At 48.2% G+C, this 22,922-nt stretch overlaps 1 protein-coding gene across 6 annotated transcripts; it reads right to left on the bottom strand.

Moving 5' to 3' along the window:
* Positions 1-587: 587 nt before the first annotated feature.
* ZNF250 (zinc finger protein 250) lies at positions 588-22,542 on the bottom strand. 6 transcript variants are annotated; one of them, XM_063643778.1, is made up of 6 exons: positions 22,418-22,542; positions 10,046-10,141; positions 9,671-9,797; positions 9,319-9,432; positions 6,583-6,645; positions 588-2,280 (listed from the first exon to the last, which is right to left on the bottom strand). In XM_063643778.1, exons 2-6 carry the CDS (start codon positions 10,085-10,087, stop codon positions 959-961), a joined length of 1,668 nt encoding a protein of 555 aa, XP_063499848.1. In that variant the 5' UTR covers positions 10,088-10,141; positions 22,418-22,542; the 3' UTR covers positions 588-958. The 6 variants fall into 6 exon arrangements, with proteins under 6 accessions (XP_063499848.1, XP_055143741.1, XP_063499847.1 ...); XM_055287766.2 differs by lacking the exon at positions 22,418-22,542 and adding an exon at positions 22,068-22,187; XM_063643777.1 differs by lacking the exon at positions 22,418-22,542 and adding an exon at positions 22,006-22,095.
* Positions 22,543-22,922: the final 380 nt, after the last annotated feature.

The following is a 22,922-nucleotide window of genomic DNA, read 5'->3' on the forward strand; positions in this document are numbered from 1 at the left end:
TTCTGATCTTGAATAAAGTTAAAAGCTCCAGATAAAGTGTTTTCTAGGCCAGGCGTGGTGCCTCACGCCTGTAATCCCAATACTTTCGGAAGCCAAGGTGGGAGGATCACTTGAGGCCAGGAGTTCGAGACCAGCCTGGCCAACACGGTGAAACTCCGTCTCTACTAAAAATACAAAAATTCGCCAGGTGTGGTGGCACATATCTACAATCCTAGTTATTTGGGAGGCTGAGGCACAAGAAAAGCTTGAACCTGGGGGGGGAGGCGGAGACTGCAGTGAGCCAAGATCATGCCACTGCACTCCAGCTTGGGCAACAGAGCAAGACTGTCTCCACACACACACACACGTTTTTTAAATTTATGTAATTTCTCACTAATATATCTTTAGACTTTTTCCTTGTTTCATACAAAACAGGTGTTTCCACACTTAGGATTTCCATCCATTTTACATGATACTTGATGAAAATATCTTTTTATATCACTTTATCCATACAATAGTGTTTTAAGAGAATACTGAAAATAGTCCAACTTTCAAATTTTAAGTGCAATAATTAGTATGGTTAATTGATATTTAGGAAGGGCATGTAATGTTCTTAGAAAAAGAACTTTATTTGGAATGTAAGATTTTATTGGGATAATCGTTCTTATGCCTTAAATTCCCTTAGTTCAAATAAACTAATGTCAAAGAAAGAATTATGGCTGTTTTTACCAAAATTCCCTACAATTGTATGATTACTCTCCAATATAACTTCAAGATGTCGAGGAAAATAAAACAGGTAGTCTCTGAAGTTTTTCCACAGAAACAGCATGCTAAGTGCTTCTTTCTGGAGTTATTTTGTGACACTGAATCGCCAAAGAAAGGCTTCCTATAGAGTTAGCAGAGACTTCTCTTGGGCTGAAGGCTGCTTGTGGTTCCACACGCAGTTTCTGTGAGAATGGATTCTTGTGTCAGCCATGGGTCACAACTTTCTGTGCACTTTCTGGTGCTGGATTAGGTGGCCGTGCTGGTTGAAGGCACGCCCACACTCCCCGCACTCATAGGGCTTCTCACCTGTGTGGATCCGCTGGTGCTGGATGAGCACTGAGTACTGGCTGAAGGCCTTCCCACAGCTATTGCACTCATAGGGCTTCTCGCCCGTGTGGGTCCTCAGGTGCACAATCAGAGTTGCTTTCAGGCTGAAGGCTTTGCCACATTCTGTGCACTGGAAGGGCTTTTCACCTGTATGGATTCTCTCATGCTGGATCAAAGACCGGCGTGCACTGAAGGCGTGCCCACATTCACCACACACATAGGGCTTCTCCCCAGTGTGGACTCTCTGGTGCTGGATCAGGTGTGAGTGCTGAACGAAGGCCTTCCCACATTCGTAGCATGCATAGGGCTTTTCCTCGGTGTGGATCCGCTCGTGATTCATCAGTGTGGAGCGGTGGCTGAAAGTCTTCCCACACTCACTGCACTCATAGGGCTTCTCCCCGGTGTGCACGTTGTGGTGCTGAATGAGGACTGAGCGGTCACTGAAGGCCTTCCCACACTCGCTGCACGTGTAGGGCTTCTCCCCGGTGTGGATCCTCTGGTGCTGCAGCAGTGTCCTCTTCACACTGAAGGTTTTCCCACACTCATTGCACCTGTGAGGCTTCTCCCCGGTGTGTACCCTCTGGTGGCTCCGCAGAACAGTGCTATGGTTGAAGGCTTTCCCACACAACGGACACACATACGGCCTTTCTCCCGTGTGGATCCGCTGGTGCTGAATGAGATGTGAGAGTTGAGTGAAGGCTTTCCGACACTCAAGACATTCATGAGGCTTCTCTCCTGTATGTATCTTGTGATGCTGAGCAAGATCTGAGCTCACTCTAAAGGCTTTTCCACACTCATTACACTCATAGGGCTTCTCACCTGTGTGAATTCTCCTGTGTTTACTAAGGACTGAGCTCTGGCTGAAGGCCTTCCCACATACACTGCACACATAGGGCTTCTCTCCCGTGTGGATACGCTGATGCTGAAGGAGGTGGGAACTCCGGCCAAAGCACTTCCCACACTCAACACACATGTAGGGCCTCTCTCCGCTAGGCACTGCCTGGTGCGGAGTGAGTGGCATGCTTTGGCTTAAGACCTGAACTTCATGGTGGTCAACAGAGTTTGGACTCAAACAGAAGCTTCGCTTTGTTTCATTATTTTCTTGATCAATCCTCCCCAAGGGTGTTTTCCCCAGAATCACTGTTTGCTCTGAAATTAATGGCTTCGGACTCAAGTCTTTATTTTGACTCTCTCCCTTGGTTTCACATTCTGAAAGAACAAATCCAAAATGAAAATGTTAACACTACTCAAAACTGAAGAGCTAGTGCAACCCTGAAACTGGCCTTGCTGATGAAGGTGCAAAATCCCTCAATGCACATGTCGGTGTGAGCTAGAGAAGAACAGAACCACCATAACTGTGTCAAACAACTAGAAATCAGAAGATAATGTTTCCAAACAGGAATGTGCCAAGGCGAGGTTTAAAAGAAAGGTGTAAACTCCAGTTTGAGGTCACACCCCTGTGTGGAGTACACAGAACAGCAGGGAAACAGCCCAGTGGTGCCTGAGCCCTGCCCTCCCAGGGGTCCTCATGTGGACAGAGCTGAAATGCAGGCCCACACAATGTGGGTGCCCTGTGGGGCAAACAGCAGCACTTGGCCAGGCAGGGAGAGGTGTGAGCTATTGTGAGCAAGTCGGGGGGTGCCATCTGGAGGCCAAAAGACTTGTACATGAGGTGGTGGTGCTGTCACCTCTTTGTGGAAAATAATCTCTCTTTTTTTTTTTTGAGAAAGAGCCTTGCTCTGTTATCCAGGCTGGAGTGCAGTGGTGCAATCTCGGTTCACTGCAACCCCCACCTCCTGGGTTCAAGCGATTCTCATGTCTGAGCCTCCTGAGTAACTGGGATTACAGACGCACACCATCATGCCTGGCTAATTTTTGTATTTTTAGTAGAGATGGGGTTTTATCGTGTCGGCCAGACTGGTCTTGAACTCTTGACTTCAAGTGATTCACCCACCTCGGCCTCCCAAAGTGCTGGGATTACAGGCATGAACCACCGTACTTGGCCATGTGGAAGATAATTTCATGTGAAGAATGCAGTGGCAGGAGGAGGGGAGGGAAGGACAAGACTGAAGGTGCAGACGGGCATGATGGGAATCTGCTGCCAAGTTTAGGCTACAGATGAGGCCTTCAGGAGCAGAAGCACAGATGGCAGGAAAGGCAGGGGTGCAGACTCTTATGGGAGCAGGTCGAGCGCTCTACAGGCTGATTGTGTGTGAGTGGGTGGGAGGTAAGTGGTGCTGAGGACAACAGTGATTTTGTTTTAGATGGAGTCTCGCTCTGTCACCCAAGCTGGAGTGCAGTGGCTACTATCACAGCCCACTGCAGCCTCAAGCTCCTTGGGGCTCATATGATCCTCCCGCCTTTGCCTCCCAAAGTGCTGGGATTACAGGCGTGAGTCATTGTACCTGGCTCTCAACATTATTTTATTTTATTTAGTTATGCGTGTTTCTGAGCTTTCTATAATTTCATGGAGCACAGTCTTCTGGAACTTGTTTTCCCGTCAGCATTATGTTTTTGAGATCCATCATGTTGTTGTACAGCAGTTAATCATTTTCACTGCAGTATATTCCATTAAGTTAAAATACCATAGTTTATTTATGTCTATTCTGTTTATGAACATAATTCTTTTTTTTGAGACAAAGTCTTACCCTGTTGCCCAGGCTGGAGTGCAATAGCACGAGCTCGGCTCACTGCAACCTCTGCCTCCCAGGGTTGAAGTGATTCTCCTGCCTCAGCCTCCCCAGTGGCTGGGTGACAGGCACATGCCACCATGGCTGGCTTTTTTGTATCTTCAGTAGAGACGGGGTTTCACCACGTTGGCCAGGATGGTCTCAAACTCCTGACTTCGTGATCTACCCACCTCGGCCTCCCAAAGTGCTGGGATTACAGGCATGAGCCACGGCACCCGGTCCTGAATTCTTTTCGAATGTGTTTTTAAATCATGAAGCATGCTTCTGTGAAGATTCTCCTATGTTTCCTGGTGCTTACACACAAATGTCCTTGCTGTATACATATGCAAGAGTGGGAAGTGGTGAACATAGGAATTCATGTTTTCAATTTTTTTTTCCAGTTTTTTACCTCCATTCTCTCAGAATGTGATCATGTTTTCAATTTCATTGGATAATGCCAAACTTTTCCAAAGTGGCTATGTGAATTTACATCCCTATTAGCTGCCCTGCATCCTCACCCACATGTTATATTGTCAGATCTTTCCATTTTTTCCATTCTGAAGGTGTAACATCATGTCACAGTGGTTTTGATTTCCACTTTACTGATGAATAATGAGGCTGAGCAGTTTTCTTATTTATTGGACCTTTGGCTTTCCTAATCTACACAGAAATTTGTGCCTACTTTTCTTTTTGGGTATTTCTGCGTCTTTTTATTCTATTCAGAGGAATTTATTTATTAAGTGTATTGACAAATTGAAACAGTGAGAATTTAACAGTTTTTTTAATGAAAAAAATTTAAATTCACTGTCTTCGGTTTAATACAATTTTTTTGAGACAGAGTTTCGTTCTTGTTGCCCAGGCTGGAGTGCAATAGCACGATCTCAGCTCACTGCAACCTCTGTCTCCCAGGTTCAAGCGATTCTCCTGCCTCAGCCTCCAAGTAGCTGGGATTATAGGCATGTGCCACCATGCCCAGATAATTTTTTGTATTTTTAGTAAAGATGGGGTTTCACCATGTTGGCCAGCCTGGTTTCAAACTCCTGACCTCAGGTGGTCCATCCGCCTCGGCCTCCCAAAGTGCTGAGATTACAGGCATGAGCCACTGCCCCCGGCCCAGTTTAATACAATTTTTAAGATATCTCATTTTAGAAAGTTACTCTATGTGGGTTTTTTTTGAGACAGGGTCTCACTCTATCACCCAGGCTGGAGTGCAGTGGTGTGATCATGGCTTACTGCAACCTCAACCTCCTGGGCTCAAGGAATCCTCCTGTCTCAGCCTCCGTGTGGCTGGGATTACAGGAATGCATCATCATGTCTGGCTAATTTTTAATTTTATTTTGTAGTGTGGGGTCTCAGTATCTTGCCTAGGCTGGCTATGTGTTTTTTAAACTGTTAGAAGTTTTAGTTCTATTTTTTTAATGTATAAGCCTCATCTTCACGGAATAAAAGCCTATAGGCTAAAGAAATAGTTACTCATTTACACTGAAAAGTATTATTTCTATTGTCTGAAGTTTCACGAGGTGTGGTGGCTCATGTTTGTAACCCCAGCACTTTGGGAGGGCAAGGCGGGAGGATCACTTGAGGCCAGGAGTTCGAGACCAGCTTGCGCAACATGGTGAAACCCCGTCTCTACAAAAATTAGCTGGGCATGGTGGTGTACACCTGTGGTTATAGCTACTCGCGGGAAGCTGTAGTGGGAGGATTGCTTGAGCCCAGGAGGTTGAGACTGGTGAGCCGTGATTATGCCACTGCACTCCAGCCTGGGCAACAGAGTGAGAGCCTGTCTAAAAAAAAAAAAAAGTTTCCTGAATGGGTGGCTTCTGACCTGATGCCAGGGTAACAAGATGGACAAGATGTCTTTAATAATAAAAACATAGGCCAGGCACAGTGGCTCATGCTGGTAATCCCAGCATGTTGGGAGGCTGAGGCAGGAAGATTGCTTGAGCCCAGGAGTTTGAGACCAGCTTGGGCAACATAGCAAGACCCTGTCTCTATACTGCACTCCAGCCTGAAAAAAAGAAAACACACGGCCGGGCGCGGTGGCTCACGCTTGTAATCCCAGCACTTTGGGAGGCCGAGGCGGGCGGATCACGAGGTCAGGAGATCAAGACTGCGGTGAAACCCCATCTCTACTAAAAATACAAAAAATCAGCCGGGCGTGGTGGCGGGCACCTGTAGTCCCAGCTACTTGGAGAGGCTGAGGCAGGAGAATGGCGTGAACCTGGGAGGCGGAGCTTGCAGTGAGCCGAGACTGCGCCACTGCACTCCAGCCTGGGCGACAGAGCGAGACTCCGTCTCAAAAAAAAAAAAAAAAAAAAAAAAAAAAAAAGAAAACACACACACACACACTAAACTAACTGCATAAGAGATTACTCGCTCAATCATCCATGGCACGAAAGCATCATATGACTGTTTGTGAGACAGACTCAAGTTGCTGTGAAGGCCAAACTTGCCTGTACCTTGCATCCATACTGTGCAGAAGCTGGACTTCAGCCAAGAGTCACTTGCTTTTAGAATAATGGTTTCAGTTGTTAAGTATAAAGTAGGGAAGTATGTTTTAAGCATGACAGAACAAATAAAAGGAAACAAAGTGATTTCACTGAAATAAATGTTTAATTATAAAAACCCAGTAATCTCTCTAGGCCTACTATGGCTCACAAGAAAAGGAAAAATGTTTTAAAAATTAAAAACACAAAAAGCCCCGCCCTGGTGTTTTGTAGCAATTGTGTGAGTTGTTTAACACGCTTCATAGCACCCTGAGTAGCCTCTACATTCTTGTAAAACATTAGTATTAACACCTTCAGAGATTGTACTGAATTAAAAAGATCAGGCATACACTTACCCCATGGACAAGATAAACTGTCTTGTTGTGTACAGGCTGTAGTGTGGTCATATTTGAAGTTGTCTGGAAAAAAAACAGCGAGTTGAAGTGACAACAAAATACTCCCTTCACGAGTGGAAAATCCTGGACGGGCATGGTGGCTCACGTCTGTAATCCCAGCACTTTGGGAGGCCAAGGTGAGTGGATCACTTTAGGTCAGAAGTTTGAGACCAGCCTGGCCAACAAATAGTGAAACCCCGTCTCTACTAAAAAATACAAAAATTAGCTGGACGTGGTGGTGCATGCCTGTAGTCTCCACTACTAGGGAAGCTGAGGCAGGAGAATTGCTTGAACCTTGGAGACAAGAGGTTGCAGTGAGCCGAGATCGCACCACTGCACTCCAGCCTGGGGGACAGGGCGAGACTCTGTCTCTCTCTCAAAAAAAAAAAAAAAAAAAAAAAGAGTGGAAAATCCTTTCCATGTTGCTATTACAACATGTAATTTACTGAGTTATAAACAGCAGGGGCAGGGCTGGGCAGGTGCACACACTTATCCATCCTGAGGAACTGCCAGGACAAGACAAAGGCATATTCTACTCCTCACTTGCTCTGATGCCAGTGGCAGTGATCCAGGTTGTGGCAGGTGGCTTCTGCTTCTACGCACATCAGTAATCTAAAACTCAGTCCCATTGTCCTCTGTGGCCTGTGCTAGAGGTGAGGTGACCAGGTGCTTCCACGAAAAAACTTCTCATCTCCAACCAGCCATGCTCCCAGAGAATTTCACAGTCTCTGTGGTGTCAAATTCAAAGGGCACGCAAAGAGTTTAAGCTCTCCATCAGGCGAGTACATAGCTGGACACAAGGGAGCCCAGGACTGGTTTGGCAGTGGCGGCAAAACGCCCTCCTGTGTTTTCTTGCCTCCTACAGCTGCAGTCAGTAAGCAGAAGTTCTATGCAAGATTTCCAAGACATGATGATGTGTCTTCTTGTATACTCACTAGAAAATTAAATTCCTCTAAGGCTGGCATGTACCTTGTTCCTCTGAGGATATCTGATTTTGCAGGCCAGTAAGAGGTAGACTGTAATACCTGGTGCCCTATCCACATAAAGCTACTTTAGAAATAAGGAGCTTTCAAGGAGAAAACCACCACATCTGAAATGCTGAAGCTGATCAGCCAACGGAGGTGTTGCCCAAACTGTCCCTACTCTCCCCAAGTGGGGCACATTATGGTAGGACAGGCTGACTGAGGTTTTCCTAAGACTCAGACGTCACCTTACGGAAGTCAGAGGTTCTTTGCCTTAAGCAACCACAAACATGAACTTCAGGGTTGGATCTATGCACCATCTTTCCTCTTATAATTTTCTCCATCTAAAGGTCTTGTACATCTTTTGTTAGATTAATTCTTGGACACTTTATATTCCTGATGCTATTATAAATGTTATCTTTTAAAATATTACACCTTTGCTGGTTGCTGACAAATACAAATAAAACATTTCTGGCCAGGTGCAGTGGCTCATGCCTGTACTACCAGCACTTTGGGAGGCTGAGGCAGGTGGATCACTAGAGGTCAGGAGTTCGAGACTAGCCTGGCCAACATGGTGAAATCCTGTCTCTACTAAAAATAGAAAAATTATAGCTGGGCATGGGGGTGTGGACCTGTAATCCCAGCTATTTGAGAAGCTGAGGCATAAGAATTGCTTGAACCCGGACAGCAGAGCTTGCAGTGAGCCAAGACTTGTGCCACTGCATTCCAGCCTGGGCGACAGAGCAAGACTGTCTCAAAAAAAAAAAAAAAAAAAAAAAAAAAAATTGTATCCAGCAAAACTGGTAATTTCCCTTGTGAATTTTAATCAATCATTTTCCAGGTTGACAATCACATAAACTGCAAACAATGCTTTTTTCTTTCCAATTCTTATAGCTTTGGTTTTGCCTTATTTTTATTTTTATTTTTTGAGACAGTCTCACGCTCTGTCCTCCAGGCTGGAGTGCAGTGGAACGATCTCGGCTCACTGCAACCTCCGCCACCCAGGTTCACGCCATGAACCCGGGAGTAGCTGGGACTACAGGCCTCAGCCTCCCGCGTAGCTGGGACTACAGGTGCCCGCCACCACGCCTGGCTAATTTTTTGTATTTTTAGTAGAGACAGGGTTTCACCGTGTTAGCCAGGATGGTCTCGCTCTCCTGACCTCGTGATCCGCTGGCCTCGGTCTCCCAAAGTGCTGGGATTACAGGCTTGAGCCACCACGCCCGGCTGGTATTTTATACATGGGATGCCCAGTACAACATTATATGGACATGGGGATGGCGGGCTCCTTTGTCTTGTCCTTGAGATGAAACAGTGTGCTTTCAGCACTTCACCTTAAGTGTCAGGTTGAGACACTTCCTTTCCATATTTAGGATGCTCTGTTATTTTCTAAATCATCAGGTAACTCTCAAAACCTGAATGTCCTATTAGGACCAAATCTGGCTAACCAGTCCCTCTGGTCAGGTACAGAATCACTGCCGCCATGCCCTAACTTCCTCTACATGGCTCTGCACATCAGCTTGTTGAAATTCACTGCTATGCTCACTTCCGGCCATGGGCTGCCACCTGATTCAGCAACCCCCAGTCCATAGACTCTTTTGCCAGATAAGGCCAGATAAGGTTTTACCCCAGGTGGAAGCCACTCCAGTCAGCGGCTCAGTATGAACTAGGTCCACAGCTTTGCTCAGGACCTGTTTAGCCCTCAGTGAGGGAGGGGCCAGCTCTCCTCACTCACCTGAGTAGTCACTCCACAGGCCCTGGCTCTTCTTAGCCCCCTTTCTGTCCAGGACCCAGGGATCTTCCCCTCGCTCCAGCTGGGAGATTATGTCAGGCTTGGATCCTGGAAGTCCTGCTCGTGGGGAAGGAAGTCTTTGTTTATACAACATTTACAGAGCCCCCTCCCCCTGCCCAAGCCACTTGTGGGGACATGAAAATGGACAGGACTGACCTTCTGCTGGAGCTGAGCACCCAGAGAGGTGATGAGAGCAAACCTCCAGGACCAGCCTATCCCAGGCCCCATACCCTAAGAAGCCCCCACCCCAGTCCAACACACAGATACATGGACAAGGCCTGCTAAGGGGGCTTACCCAATGAGACTACATTCCCATAGGTTTCCATCATCACATTTCTGTAGAGGCCCCTCTGAGCAGGGCACAGGCGATCCCATTCATCCTGGGAGAGGAGCACAGCCACATCCTCGAAGGTCAACTTGGCCTGGAATGACAGGGGCTGCTGCAGGTAAGATCAAATCCTGACCTCTGTGATGGGGAGTGGGTGCATGTGACATGTGACATGAGCAGTTGGCAATGGGGGACTCTGTGAGCTGAGGTGGGTAATGGGAAGGGGCCGCAGAGTTCAGGGGATGCTGTGATGCTCTGGCTGCTCTCAGGAGCTCTATAGGGCATGGAAGGAACCACAGGGCTCTGGCTGGGGGCACTGCATAAGCATTGGGGACAGCTTACCTGGGGTCCTGCCGGCACTGGCAAGAGCCTGGCTGCTGCCATCACCTGGTCTCCTAGGGCCTCTGAGGATCACGGAAATTGAAGGAGCCTGTGGGGCTGAGGAAGAGGAGGGGGCAAGTGAGGGGCATGGCCTTGAGACTCTAACTTCCTGGGGGGCCCTCAGGGGATCCCTGGGCCTCATTCAGAGTCAGTGAGGGGCATACTGAGGTCAGGTGCAAGGAGCTGCTACGGTTGCAGCCTTGGTCTGCCTTGCCTCCCCCATGAACTTTGACCCTATGGTTCAGGAGCCTGTCCAGGCCCTGAACACACAGTTCCTGGGCCTGCCCAGCTAGTACTGGGCTCTCTGAACACCAGGTGCAAGGCACTTGCTGCACCCTGGTCCCGGCCCATGGTCCTGCCATACACAAGGATACCAGCTCACCAAGGCTCTGTGTGTTCTATACCTGAGGCACTCACACAAGTACCAGACTGTCCCCAAGTCATGTGGGGGATACAGGCATCAGGCCAAGCTGCTTCCCCAAACACCCTCCCAATTAAGAAAGCCTTGGCCACCAGGGTGACAATAAGACTCCCTTCACCCCACCCTTAGGCAGCCCTAGGGCCCCAATGTGGTACCAGGTTCAACCAGGTATTTGAAGGGGAGGCATGAGAAGTGGTCAGTTCTGGACGAACTGAGTCAACAGTGGCCTAGGGATCTGGTCTGAGCAGCTGAAGGGAGACTTGTCATCAAGTGAGAAGGGGATGCTTGGGGTAGTGGGGCCGGTGCTGGAACGTAACATGACAAGGTAAGCAAGGGTATCTGACACACACCCAAACGGCTGGGAAACAGGCGGAGCGGGGCAAGAGCTTTCCTGACACATTTGGTCCTGTACAGGATAGGGTTCACAGTCTTCTGGTGCATCAAAAAGAAGAGTCTGTGACAGGGATACAGAAACCAATCAGGTGACCAAAGGTGGTAGATCACTCTAGAAAAACGTGGTATAAGAAAGCAACCAACCCCCTCACATGCTTGGCTCAGACGGGCACCACAACAAACAGGGTGCTTAAGAGTGACAAAATAGGTGTCAGGGCTGGGGGCAGAAGTCAAGGGACATCATAATCCCAGTGTCTATAAAACATCAGATATAGGCGGGCGTGGTGGCTCATACCTGTAATCTCAGCACTTTGGGAGGGAGAGGCAGGTGCATCACCTGAGGTCAGGAGTTTGAGACCAGCCTGGCCAACATGGTGAAACCCCGTCTCTACTAAAAATACAAAAATCAGGCTGGGTGCAGTGGCTTATGCCTGTAATCCCAGCACTTTGGGAGGCCGAGGCAGGCGGATCACCCGAGGTTGGGAGTTTGAGACCAGCCATGACCAACATGGGGAAACCCCGTCTCTACTAAAAACGCAAAATTAGCCGGGTGTGGTGGTGCATGCCTGTATTCCCAGCTACTTGGGAGGCTGAGGCAAGAGAATTGCTTGAACTCAGGAGGTAGAGGTTGCGATGAGCCAAGATCACGCCATTGCACTCCAGCCTGGGCAGCCAAGAGCAAAACTCCATCTCAAAACAAAAACAAAAACAAAAATCAGCTGGGTGTGGTGGCGGGTGCCTGTAATCCCAACTACTCAGGAGGCTAAGGCAGGAGAATCACTTGAACCCAGGAGGCGGAGGTTGCAGTGAGCTGAGATCATCTCAGCTGAGACTCTGTCTCAAAACAAAACAAAACACACATCAGATATATGTATATATTTGCACAGACAACTTTCAGGAAGACACACAATAAACTAACTGCCTGCCTCTGAAGAACAGGACAGGGAAACACGGTTGGAGAGAGACTGACTTTCAACCCTCCCCACCCTCCCCTGTGCTGCTGTTCTCCAAAAATGCCCATTCCCTCCAAATGTGTGTGTGAGCACATTTCTGTGTTAGCGCAATGCAACTCTAATTAGAATTCCAACAGAAGTCTTTTAAAGGAATGACTAAAACTACTTGAGAATTCATAAGAAGAATGGATGCTAGAGAATAGCCAAGAATTTAACTGGAAAGAAAAGAGGGTGGTGCCTGCCTTGCCAGGAATCAGAGCCAAGGGTGGGTAGGAAGCCACTGTAATTAAACCAGCAAGTTGTCGACAGAGGAACAGATGAGGCCAGATAGGTATGTGGGAAATTGGAAGATAACAAAAATGGTACATTTTAGTTCAGCAGGAAATCAGTGGTTCCTTTAGTAACTTGTGTGTACCCAGATGGGATACATCAATAACCAATTTTTTTGTTTGTTTTTTTTGAGACAGAGTTTCACTCTTGTTGCCCAGGCTGGAATGCAATGGCGAGATCTAGGCTCACCGCAACCTCCACCTACTGGGTTCAAGTGATTCTCCTGTCTCAGCCTCCCAAGTAGCTGGGATTACAGGCATGCGCCGCCACCATGCCCAGCTAATTTTTTTTGTATTTTTAGTAAAGACGGGGTTTCTCCATGTTGGTCAGGCTGATCTCGAACTCCCGACCTCAGGTGATCCACCCGCCTCGGCCTCCCAAAGTGCTGGGATTACAGGCGTGAGCCACCGTGTCTGGCCACCAATTTTTTTTTTTTTTTTTTTTGAGACGAAGTCTTGCTCTGTCGCCCAGGCTGTGATGCAATGGCGTGATCTTGGCTCACTGCAACCCCCGCCTCTCAGGTTCAAGCAATTCTCCTCCCTCATCCTCCCGAGTAGCTGGGATTACAAGCACCCACCACCACACCCAGCTAATTTTTTAAATATTTTTAGTAGAGATGGGGTTTCACCATCTTGGTCAGGCTGGTCTCAAACTCCTGACCTCAGGTGATCCACCCGCCTTGGCCTCCCAAAGTGCTGGGATTACAGGCATGAGCCACTGTGCCCAGCCCAACAATAACCAATTTTGGATTAAGACGAAGACCAAGTGTGAGCATTAACAGTGGCCTCCGCCCCGTCTGGGAAGAAGTGAGGAGCGCCTCTGCCTGGCCACCCCGTCCGGGAAGAAGTGAGGAGCGCCTCTGCCTGGCCGCCCCGTCCGGGAAGAAGTGAGGAGCACCTCTGCCCGGCCACCCATCGTCTGGGAAGTGAGGAGCGCCTCTGCCCGGCCACCCATCGTCTGGGAAGTGAGGAGCGCCTCTGCCCGGCCGCCCCGTCTGGGAAGTGGGGAGCGCCTCTGCCCGGCCGCCCTGTCTGGGAAGTGAGGAGCGCCTCTGCCCGGCCACCCATCGTCTGGGAAGTGAGGAGCGCCTCTACCCGGCCACCTATCGTCTGGGAAGAAGTGAGGAGCGTCTCTGCCTGGCCGCCCCGTCTGGGAAGTGAGGAGCGCCTCTGCCCGGCCGCCCCGTGTCTGGGAAGAAGTGAGGAGCGCCTCTGCCCGGCCGCTCCGTCTGGGAGGTCTACCACGGAGGCCAGAAGCAATGTGGGGGCTGGACGTGGTGGCTCACGCCTGTGGTCCCGGCACTCCGGGGGGCGAGGCGGGTTGATCACTTCGGGCTAGGAGTTCGAGACCAGTCTGGCCAACTTGGCGAAACATGAAAAATACAACAGACAAACCAACCAACCAACTCAGTGACAACAAAACAGGTCTACCCTGGAGTCATACTCTAATTTTTTCTATTTTCCTCCCTTTCTGATCCTTTATCCCACTTTCTTTTTCTTCCTCTTCCTTCTCCCTCTTCTTTGTCAAATAGAGGATTGAGTTATTATCACTGATCCATATAAAGTCCCTCTCTCATTTATTTTAACTCCCACCCCCCATTTCTATTCCCCGACTTTCCATGTGCAACCTTCCTAATATGTTTGATACGCATCTTTTTGTTTGTATCTATTTTTTAGAAAATGTTTATTGTTTTTGTGTGCAAAAAAAAATTAATAAAAAAAAATTTGTGAAAAGCAAAAAAAAAAAAAAAAAAAAAAAAAAAACAGTGGCCTCATGTGCTCCTGGTCCCCCTGTCTGACATCTGCCTACCCTCAAGGGCAGAAGTGCCTTCTCTCCTGCCCCACCATGACCCTTTCCATGGGTCACCCACCAGCGCACAGATCTGCCATTTCTTTATTTTGAAACAGAATCTTGCTCTGTCACCCAGGCTGGAGTGCAGTGGCATGATCTCAGCTCACTGCAACCTCTGTCTCCCAGGGTCAAGCGATCCTCCTACCTTAGCCTCCTGAGTAGCTGGGACTACAGGCACCTGCCTCCATGCCTGGCTAATTTTTGTACTTTTTGTAGGTACGGGGTTTCACCACGTTGCCCAGGCTGGTCTTGAACCCCTGAGCTCAAGTGATCTGCCCCTCTCGGCCTCCCAAAGTGCTGGAATTACAGGAGTGAGTCACTGAGCCTGGCCCTGCATGTGAATTTGACCTTTGGTGAATGCACAGCTCTGGTCCCCTGGAAACCTGCAGAGGTGGATGGTCATTCTCTCTATGGTCCAGCCACACCTGGGCTGCGACTCAATGATGAACAACCACAGGAAGTACATTCAGGGCCTCCCTAGCAGGTCTTGCAGCCAGTTCTCCTGACACAGGAGATGCTGGCTTGTATGACCACGAGGCTTTCGACTAGGCTAGCTCCTCCTCCTACCTGCATCTTGTGTTTATGCACCTCAGTACTCCCTGGATGGCTGCTGGATGATGCTGGCCAGCTTTTCCAAGAACCTGCTGCTAGGCATGGTTGTCCTGTGAGTCTGAAAATTCAGTTGAGCCCAGTAGCTCTTTTGGTACACTTGAGCTGGTGATCCCCCTTCCCTCTGACTCAACATTTCAATATAGGTGTCTCATAGCATCTCAGACACTTAACATCCCAAACCAAGCACCCCCTCTACCATCATTTCTACCCCCAGCTTGGTCTGTGAACCTGTACATAAGCCTCCTTCCTTCTTCACTCTCACACTTCTAATTCACCTTCCAAGCACATCTAGAAACTGACCATGTTGCCCATCTCGCCCTCCCTGCCCCATGACAACCACCCCTAGATGTTCAGCAGCTCCCAGCAGTCTGTCAGCCCAGCCCCTCCATCTACCTTCCTGTGAGAACACAGTGACTGTCCTCTGCTCCAAGGTCCTCCCAGGACCCCACTGGCTCCTATGGGCCTGCCCCAAACTTTGTGATTTTCCTCAGAGCCCTGCAGCCCTTTATCCCTTGGCCTGTGCTCCCCATCCATCTCTTAGAGACCTCTGCCCCACCCACTGCAGCAGCCTTGGCCTCACCCAGCTCTCATCCTATCCCTTTCTCCTGTACCAGCAGACCAAGAAGCAGGCCCAACAGAGTAATCAGTGGTCGACTTTTTTTTTTTTAAATTACTTCTAGGCTAATGATTACAAATTGCCAGGCAATGTACTTTTTTAAACTTTTAATTAATTTCTTAGAGACGGGGTCTCACTTTGTAGTCCAGGCTGGAGTACAGTGGCTCAATCACAGCTCAATGCAGCCTCCAACTCCTGGGCTCAGGTGATCCTCCCACTTCAGCCTCCCAAGTAGCTAGGAATACAGGTCACACCACCATGCCTGGATAATTTCTTAATTTTTTTTTGGTAGAGACGAGGTCTTGCTATGTTGCCCCGACTGGTCTTGAACTCCTGGGCTCAAAGGATCCTCCCTCCTTGGCCTCCGAAAGTGTCAAGATTACAGGCCTGAGCCACCACACCTGGCCCGTTTGTTGAATAAATGAATGAAGAGCAATGAGCTCACACTTTATGCCATTTGTAATAGCCAAGTACGGAGTCAGCACTTTCCACTGGCAGGCGTGGGAAAGTGGAGTTTCTCATACTCTTAAGAAGGCCACCTAGCAGCATTTAGGCGAATCAGACTGGCCCTTGGATAGTGGGTACCTTATAAGAATGGATGTGGGTGAGGGTGCAGATTCAAGGATGTTGCCGAGGCAAATGCTATGTTGGCCCTTCCACATACAAGTTACACACCTGCTAAAGAGAAAGATGTATGGTATGTGTGTCACAAGGACCTAGGACTGGTTCACCTGCCTCACTTGGGCCAGCTGCATTGAGGCCCAACCTATAAATCCAGATGACACACTCCTCTGAAGGCCTGGAGATCATGTGGTTGGTGAGGGGAGAGCACTAAGAACAGGCTTGGCTCAGAGGAGGATGCTGCTGGATAAGGTGTTATTATCTATTTGATTAACACACAGAGGAAAAACTCCAAAGGACAATACCAGGCTGTCAACAAGTGTGTGGCAAGGAGAAGTGAAAGGGAAAGACTGTCACCTGGGGCGAGTCTTAGAAAAGCATAAACACAAAATGCAGTATCAGGTCTCTATTGAAAGATGACCATCACATATTGCTAATTAAAAAAAAATCAGCCGGGTGCAGTGGCTCATACCTGTAATCTCAGCACTTTGGGAGGCCGAGGCGGGCGGATCACAAGGTCAGGAGTTCGAGACCAGCCTGGCCAACATAGTGAAACCCTGTCTCTACTAAAAATACAAAAAATTAGCCAGGCATGGTGGCGGGCACCTGTAAACCCAGCTACTCAAGAGGCTGAGGCAAGAAAATAGCTTGAACCTGGGAGGCAGAGGTTGCAGTGAGCCAAGATTGTGCCATTGCACTCCAGCCTGCGTGACAGAGCAAGACTCTGTCTCAAAAAAAAAAAAAAAAAAATAATAAAAAAAAATAAAAAATAAAAATAAATAAATAAATACATACATACATAAATAAATTCCTATCACAAAGTCTGATTGTATTCTGGTCATAAATGAACAAAAATGGCTGGGCATGGTGACTCACACCTATAATCTCAGTACTTTGGGAGGCCAAGGTGGGAGAATCGTTTGAGTTCAGGAGTTCAAGAACACCCTGGACAACATAGTGAGACCCTGTCTCTATAAAAAAATTTTAAAAATTAGCTAGTCTGTAGACCCAGGTACTCTGGAGGCTGAGATGGGAAGATTGCTTGAGCCCAGGAGGTCAAGGCTGCAGTAAGCTGTAACTGCACCACTACACTCCACCCTGGGCAACAGAATGAATCCCTGTCTCAAAATAAATAAATAAATAAATATTAAAAAAATATATATATATATATATGAACAAAATACATTTTAAAAGTGGTATTAACTAGTTTAAATTTTTTCCTCACTTACACTGTGGCAGATAAAGGTTTCAGTTTCCTGGAACAAGCCTGTAACAGGATACCAGGCCAGGCAAACACCATGGACCTCAACCTAAACCTTGCATACTCAAGACAGGAAAACATAAGAGCTATCTGGGGTGCCAGAAACTGGCTTTTAACAAGACACTTCATCCACACTTTGCGGGATTCTGACGTCCAACTCCAAGCTTTGCTCCATGAGAACACAGTTCAGGCAGGGAAGGAGGATGATGTGGACAGTTTTTAAAAATTAAAAGACAGGCTCATGACGAGTCCTCTACAGATGCCAGGCTCCAGGGCCAGGGGCTGGGACAGGCTGGAGATCACCGCCACAGAATACTGGAAGTGGAGTTTGAGGAGCCCCCTCTTGAGGCCATGCCAACAGCTAACAAATGGGCAATATAAAGAACACCCACTCAGGGCACTGGCTGAGCAATGATCCCTCCCACCCACTGGTTACAAAGGTGGCAGCATGAGGAGTTCATTTTTCAAACTCAAGAATTTCAATCTTGAAAATTTCTCTAAGGAATAATCCAAAACAAAAATAGATCAATGTTATTAGCAGCAACTGGCTTTCCAGTTTTCTTTAGGTGATCAAAAGCCACATCGCAGTGAGACATTCCTATCACTCTTTTTGGAATTCCTGACTGTCTTGATGTGACAAAGCAGTGTACCTGTCATTCCAGAGGACCCTGCACATGGTCACACACTGGGACAGGCACATTTGGAGTCTCCTGATCTGGGGTGAGCTTCCAGGATCTCCTCCAGAGCCACTGCCTTCTCCTGCTTCTCATCATCCTCACTCCCTGGACTTTCTGCTAACAAGCACTGCTCCCTCTTCATCACCAAGGAGCCCCTACCCACTAGGGTGAAAGCACTTTGAAGAGAGGCAGCTTCTGAGCCACCTGTGAGCACAAGGCGAAACACTGCTAAACTTGACCTAATCTAAACTAACCCTAACTAACCTAAACTAACCCTAACCTGCAACCTTTCCAGAATTAATGATCAGAAATATGTATCCACTGGTCGGGCACAGTGGCTCATGCCTGTAATCCCAGCACTTTGGGAGGCCAAGGTGGGTGGATCACCTGAGGTCAGGTGCCGAGACCAGCTGGGTCGGGGAGACCCTAACCCAGCGGCACTAGGGTAATTAAAGACACACACACACAGAAATATAGAGGTGTGAAGTGGGAAATCAGGGGTCTCACAGCCTTCAGAGCTGAGAGCCCCGAACAGAGATTTACCCACGTATTTTATTAACGGCAAGCCAGTCATTAGCATTGTTTCTATAGATATTAATTTAACTAAAAGTATCCCTTACGGGAAACGAAGGGATGGGCCGAATTAAAGGAATAGGTTGGGCTAGTTAACTGTAGCAGGAGCATGTCCTTAAGGCACAGATCGCTCATGCTATTGTTTGTGGCTTAAGAATGCCTTTAAGGGGTTTTCCGCCCTGGGCTGGCCAGGTGTTCCTTGCCCTCATTCCGGTAAACCCACAACTACAACCTTCCAGCGTGGGCATTAGGGCCATCATGAACATTTCACAGTGCTACAGAGATTTTGTTTATGGCCAGTTTTGGGGCCAGTTTATGGCCAGATTTTGGGGGGCTTGATCCCAACAGTCTGGAGTTCAAGACCAGCCTGGGTGACATGGTGAAACCCGTCTCTACTAAAAATACAAAAATTAGCCGGGTGTGGTGGCACGTGCCTGTAATTCCAGCTCCTCCCGAGGCTGAGGCATGAGAATTGCTTGAACCCGGGAGGTGGAGTTTGCAGTGAGCCAAGATCGTGCCATTGCACTCCAGCCTGGGCAACAGAGTGAGACTCCATCTCAAAAGACAAAAAGCAAATAAACAAACAAAACAAAACAAAAAACAAACAACCAAACTGATAGCTTTCTTATATACCAGTAACACCTAGTCAGAAAATATGAAGGGAAAAAAATCTATTCAACAAATAGCAACAAGAAACAAGATTAAACCTTAGAAATGCACACGATCCCTATAAAGAAAACTGTAAAATATCAAGGAAACACTTGAGGACACTAATCTGGAAAAGCATTTTTTGGGTAAGACCTCAAAAGCACTGGAACAAAAGCAAACTAGACAAACAGAATTACATCAACTAAAAAGCTTCTGTACAGGAAAGGAAACAATCAGCAGAGTGAAGAAACAACATACAGAATGGGAGAAAATATTTACAAACTATCCATCCGATAAGGGATTAATAACCAGAATGCAGAAGGGAGTCAAACAATTCAATAGAAAGAAACAACTAATCTGATTTAAAAACAGGTAAATGATCTGAGTAATTTATCAAAAAAAGACAATATGACCTAAAGTATAATAAAAAAAAAAAAAGACAATATGTATGGCCAACGGGCATATGAAAAAAACTAAAAATTGACCCACTATATGACCCAGCAATTCCACTGCTTGTTATATACCCAAAAGAAAGGAAGTCAGTATATCAAAAAGATATCTGAACATACATGTTGACTGCAGCACTATTCACAATAGCTAAGATATGGAATCAACCGAAATGTACATCAAATAAATGGATACAGAAAATGTGGTATATGTACACAATGGAATATGATTCAACTACAAAAATAAGGAAATTATGTCACTTGCAGCAACAGGGATGGAACTGGAGGTCATTACGTTAATTGAAATAAGCCAGGTACAGAAAGACAAATATCGCATGTTTTCACTCATATGTGTGAGCTAAAAAAGTTGGTCTCATGGAGGTAGAGGGTAGAATGATGGTTACCAGAGGATGGGAAGGGTGGGGATGGGGGGAGGTATGAGATGAATAGAGGTGGGTTAATGACTACAAACATACAGTCAGATATAATGAATAAGTTCCAGTGTTTGATACCACAGTAAGATGACTATAGTTAATAATTTATTGTATATTTCAAAACAACCAGAAGAAGAGATGTGAAATGTTTCCAATACAAAAAATGATGTCTGAGGTGACAGATATCCTAATTAACCTGATTTGATCATTATACATTGTATGCTATCCTTGTATCAAAATATCACATGTATCCCATAAATGTGTATAATTGTTATATTCAATAAAAAAGAACTTTAATAAAAATACAGGTATATTTTTATTATTTCATGTGGGAAGGGCTGTTCTAAGCAAAATACCGAAAGCAAAAAGCAGAGATCCATAGATCTGCAGCTTATAAATCAAAATCATATGCGCATCAAAGCTACCAAACTCCAAAAATGGACCTAAAGGCATGCAACAATTTAGTATATGACAAAAGTGGTTTTTCAAATCAATGGGAAGATCAATGGTGTTAGAAATGGCTATGATTTAGGGGAAAAAAGGAATTCCAAAAGCTGGATTCCAAACTCACCCCACAATAAAATAAATTCCAGACGTATCCAACATTTTACAAGTACCACAGAAAAACAAGAGTTTATTTTAAAAATAGTCTTGGAGTGGGGAAAGCCCTTTAAAACACAGCACAAAGCCCAAAATGCCTTAAGGCAAAATATTTGACTCTTAAAAATTTTAAATTTTCTATTTTGAAAAAGCCCAAACCAGAACCAAACACCATAATCAGAGTCAAAAGACAAATTGAGAAGTATGTTTTCAACATACATGGAAAAAAATATGAGCTGGCAAATCACAAAGAAATACAAATGGCGAAAACACAAATGAAGGGATTTCAATCTCACCAATAAACGAAAAACGTCGACCTGGCAGGAATGCAGTGACCTGTCAAGCCCAGAGGACCAGAGCCCCGTCCAGGGCGGGAATGTCAATGGCAACCTCCCACCCTTACCCACTTCGTAGAGTCCACCGGACAGAGAAACCTACGTCCAGAAGACAAGTTACGAAAAATTTACGAGTACCCACCCGGCGGAGGACGAGCGGAGCGCCCCCTGCCGCCCCTGGTGTTAGTCAAACGACACCAGCTTCCCTTTGATGACAGAAAAAAGGGTGTGCGCGCGTGCCTAGAGCTCTAACGGCATTCAAAAATTCTGAAACTGTTCACAGTTTCTGCCTCTTCATACACTGGCAGTGTTGGGGGGGATGACTTTTATATATTTTTGACATGCCTGCATTAGAAGAAGTATTGCATATTATTTTCAATTTTAAAATTAAGCCAATAAACAACAAGGAAAATATTTGCTGTGTTGCAAAGAGTTGGGCTCATTCATTAAAACAGGGCTCTGACACAGTAACAGAAAAGACAGCATCGATAGCAAAATGGGGAGAGGATAAGACACCCGGCAAGTAGCACACTCGACCAACTGCTGAGACGAAAGCAGCTCCTTTTCGTCTTGACGCGGGAAGACTTTTTACAGCTAAATAAAGTGGCGCTCCCGGTGCGCCGCCGGGGTCTTCATAGGGCTCCTCAGGATGTGCATAAAACAGGAAAAACCTCCATTTTTATATTTTGGAGAAGCTCCCCACCCCTTTCCGGGCCCATCCCAGGGGACACTAGACCCCGAGGAGCGCGGCAAGAAGAGCGGCCCGGGGGTCCGGACTGCGCCCCTAGGACTCCGGCCATCCTGGCCCTAGGCAGGGCGCCCGGTAGAAAGCGCGCGGGAGGGCACGAGGGGGAGGAACGCCGGAGATCTGAGGAGATCCAAGGTGGGAGGGACGCCGGTCTGAGGGGGCCCAAGGGGGGAGGGGAGGGGAAGGGACCGAGGCCGTCCGAGGCGGACGGGGGTGCGGGAGGGCCTGAGGGGGTCCAAGGCTGGGCGAGGGGAAGGGTGGGAACCCCGAACGGGGGAGAGGGCGCGGCCTTGGCCCTGAGCAGGAGGCCGCCGCGCGTCCGTGAGGGGAGGGGACCAGCGTAAACGCAGGAGGCAGTGCGTACTCGCGGGGAAGAGTCCACGATTCGTGTGGAGGACGCACCGGCTCGGGTGTCCGTGATGGGAGAGGGTCCTGGCCGGCTACGACACGCGCCCCCCACTCACCGTCAGCGACGCAGCCTCACGCGCGAAGGAACGGCATCCCGCAGCACCTTCAGACAAAGGGCTGCCCCGCCCCGTCTGCGCAGCCGCCAATCCCTGGGGGCTCCTGCCCCTCAGTTCCCGCCCCCACAGACGAGTTCGCCAATCCTGGAGGGCAACGCATGTTTACGTCATTTGGCCCGCCTGCCCGCCCGAAGCCTTCCCCGGTGACCGACTGCAGGGAGCGCTCAGGAGCCACCGAGAGCCAGACCTCCGCGATCCCTAGAGGGGCCGAACAGCTGTGGGCAATGGGCCCGGCCAGCTCCCGGCCGCACTTCCGGGCGCGGAGGCTACAGCCCACCGCCGAGCCTTACCCGCTCGCAGTTCCGGTTCCCGAGCTTCTGCCGCCGTCGCCCTGTGGAGGACACTGCTGCCGGCCCTGCAGTCCCTCCTCGACTTGCGCTGGCTTCAGCCGTCCTGGAACTCGAGCCCATTCCCCCCTCCGAGCCTTTGCCCTTGCGGTTCCCGCTGCTGGAAACGACCTTGCCCTCAGCCGCCTGGCTGGTCCCTGCGCCGCTGCAGTGCGAATGTCGCCTTCTCAGGGGCCTTTTTTCTTCCTTCGTTGCAACACTGAAGTCCTCTTGTTTGATGACTTGCGTGAGGTTATTCCTCCCACTTAGGAGGCTGAGTGCTGCGAGGTCCGAGGCGCAGCCCCTCTTCGCTGTGTCCGGCCCGGCGTGCTCCCGACAGGGGGCGTCACTGAACGGCGACCGCCTCCGTCGCCCACTCGGCCCTGGTGTTTGCTTTTTGGTGTGTTTACACCGCGCACCTTGGGGAGAGGGGCAGGCCTTAACGAGGGCGCAGGCCACACCCGTGTGG

This window comes from Symphalangus syndactylus, chromosome 7, assembly GCF_028878055.3.
Source record: "Symphalangus syndactylus isolate Jambi chromosome 7, NHGRI_mSymSyn1-v2.1_pri, whole genome shotgun sequence".
Lineage (NCBI taxonomy): Eukaryota > Metazoa > Chordata > Mammalia > Primates > Hylobatidae > Symphalangus > Symphalangus syndactylus.

What these genes read in the sequence shown, in the direction of transcription:
- ZNF250 (XM_063643778.1), bottom strand. Translation starts at nt 10,087, where the DNA reads ATGGCAGCAGCCAGGCTCTTGCCAGTGCCGGCAGGACCCCAG. An exon ending in CAGTGCCGGCAGGACCCCAG is followed by an intron (nt 9,798 to 10,045) that starts GTAAGCTGTCCC and finishes CTGTCATTCCAG; the next exon opens with GCCAAGTTGACCTTCGAGGA. An exon ending in TGGGAATGTAGTCTCATTGG is followed by an intron (nt 9,433 to 9,670) that starts GTAAGCCCCCTT and finishes CCCCACGAGCAG; the next exon opens with GACTTCCAGGATCCAAGCCT.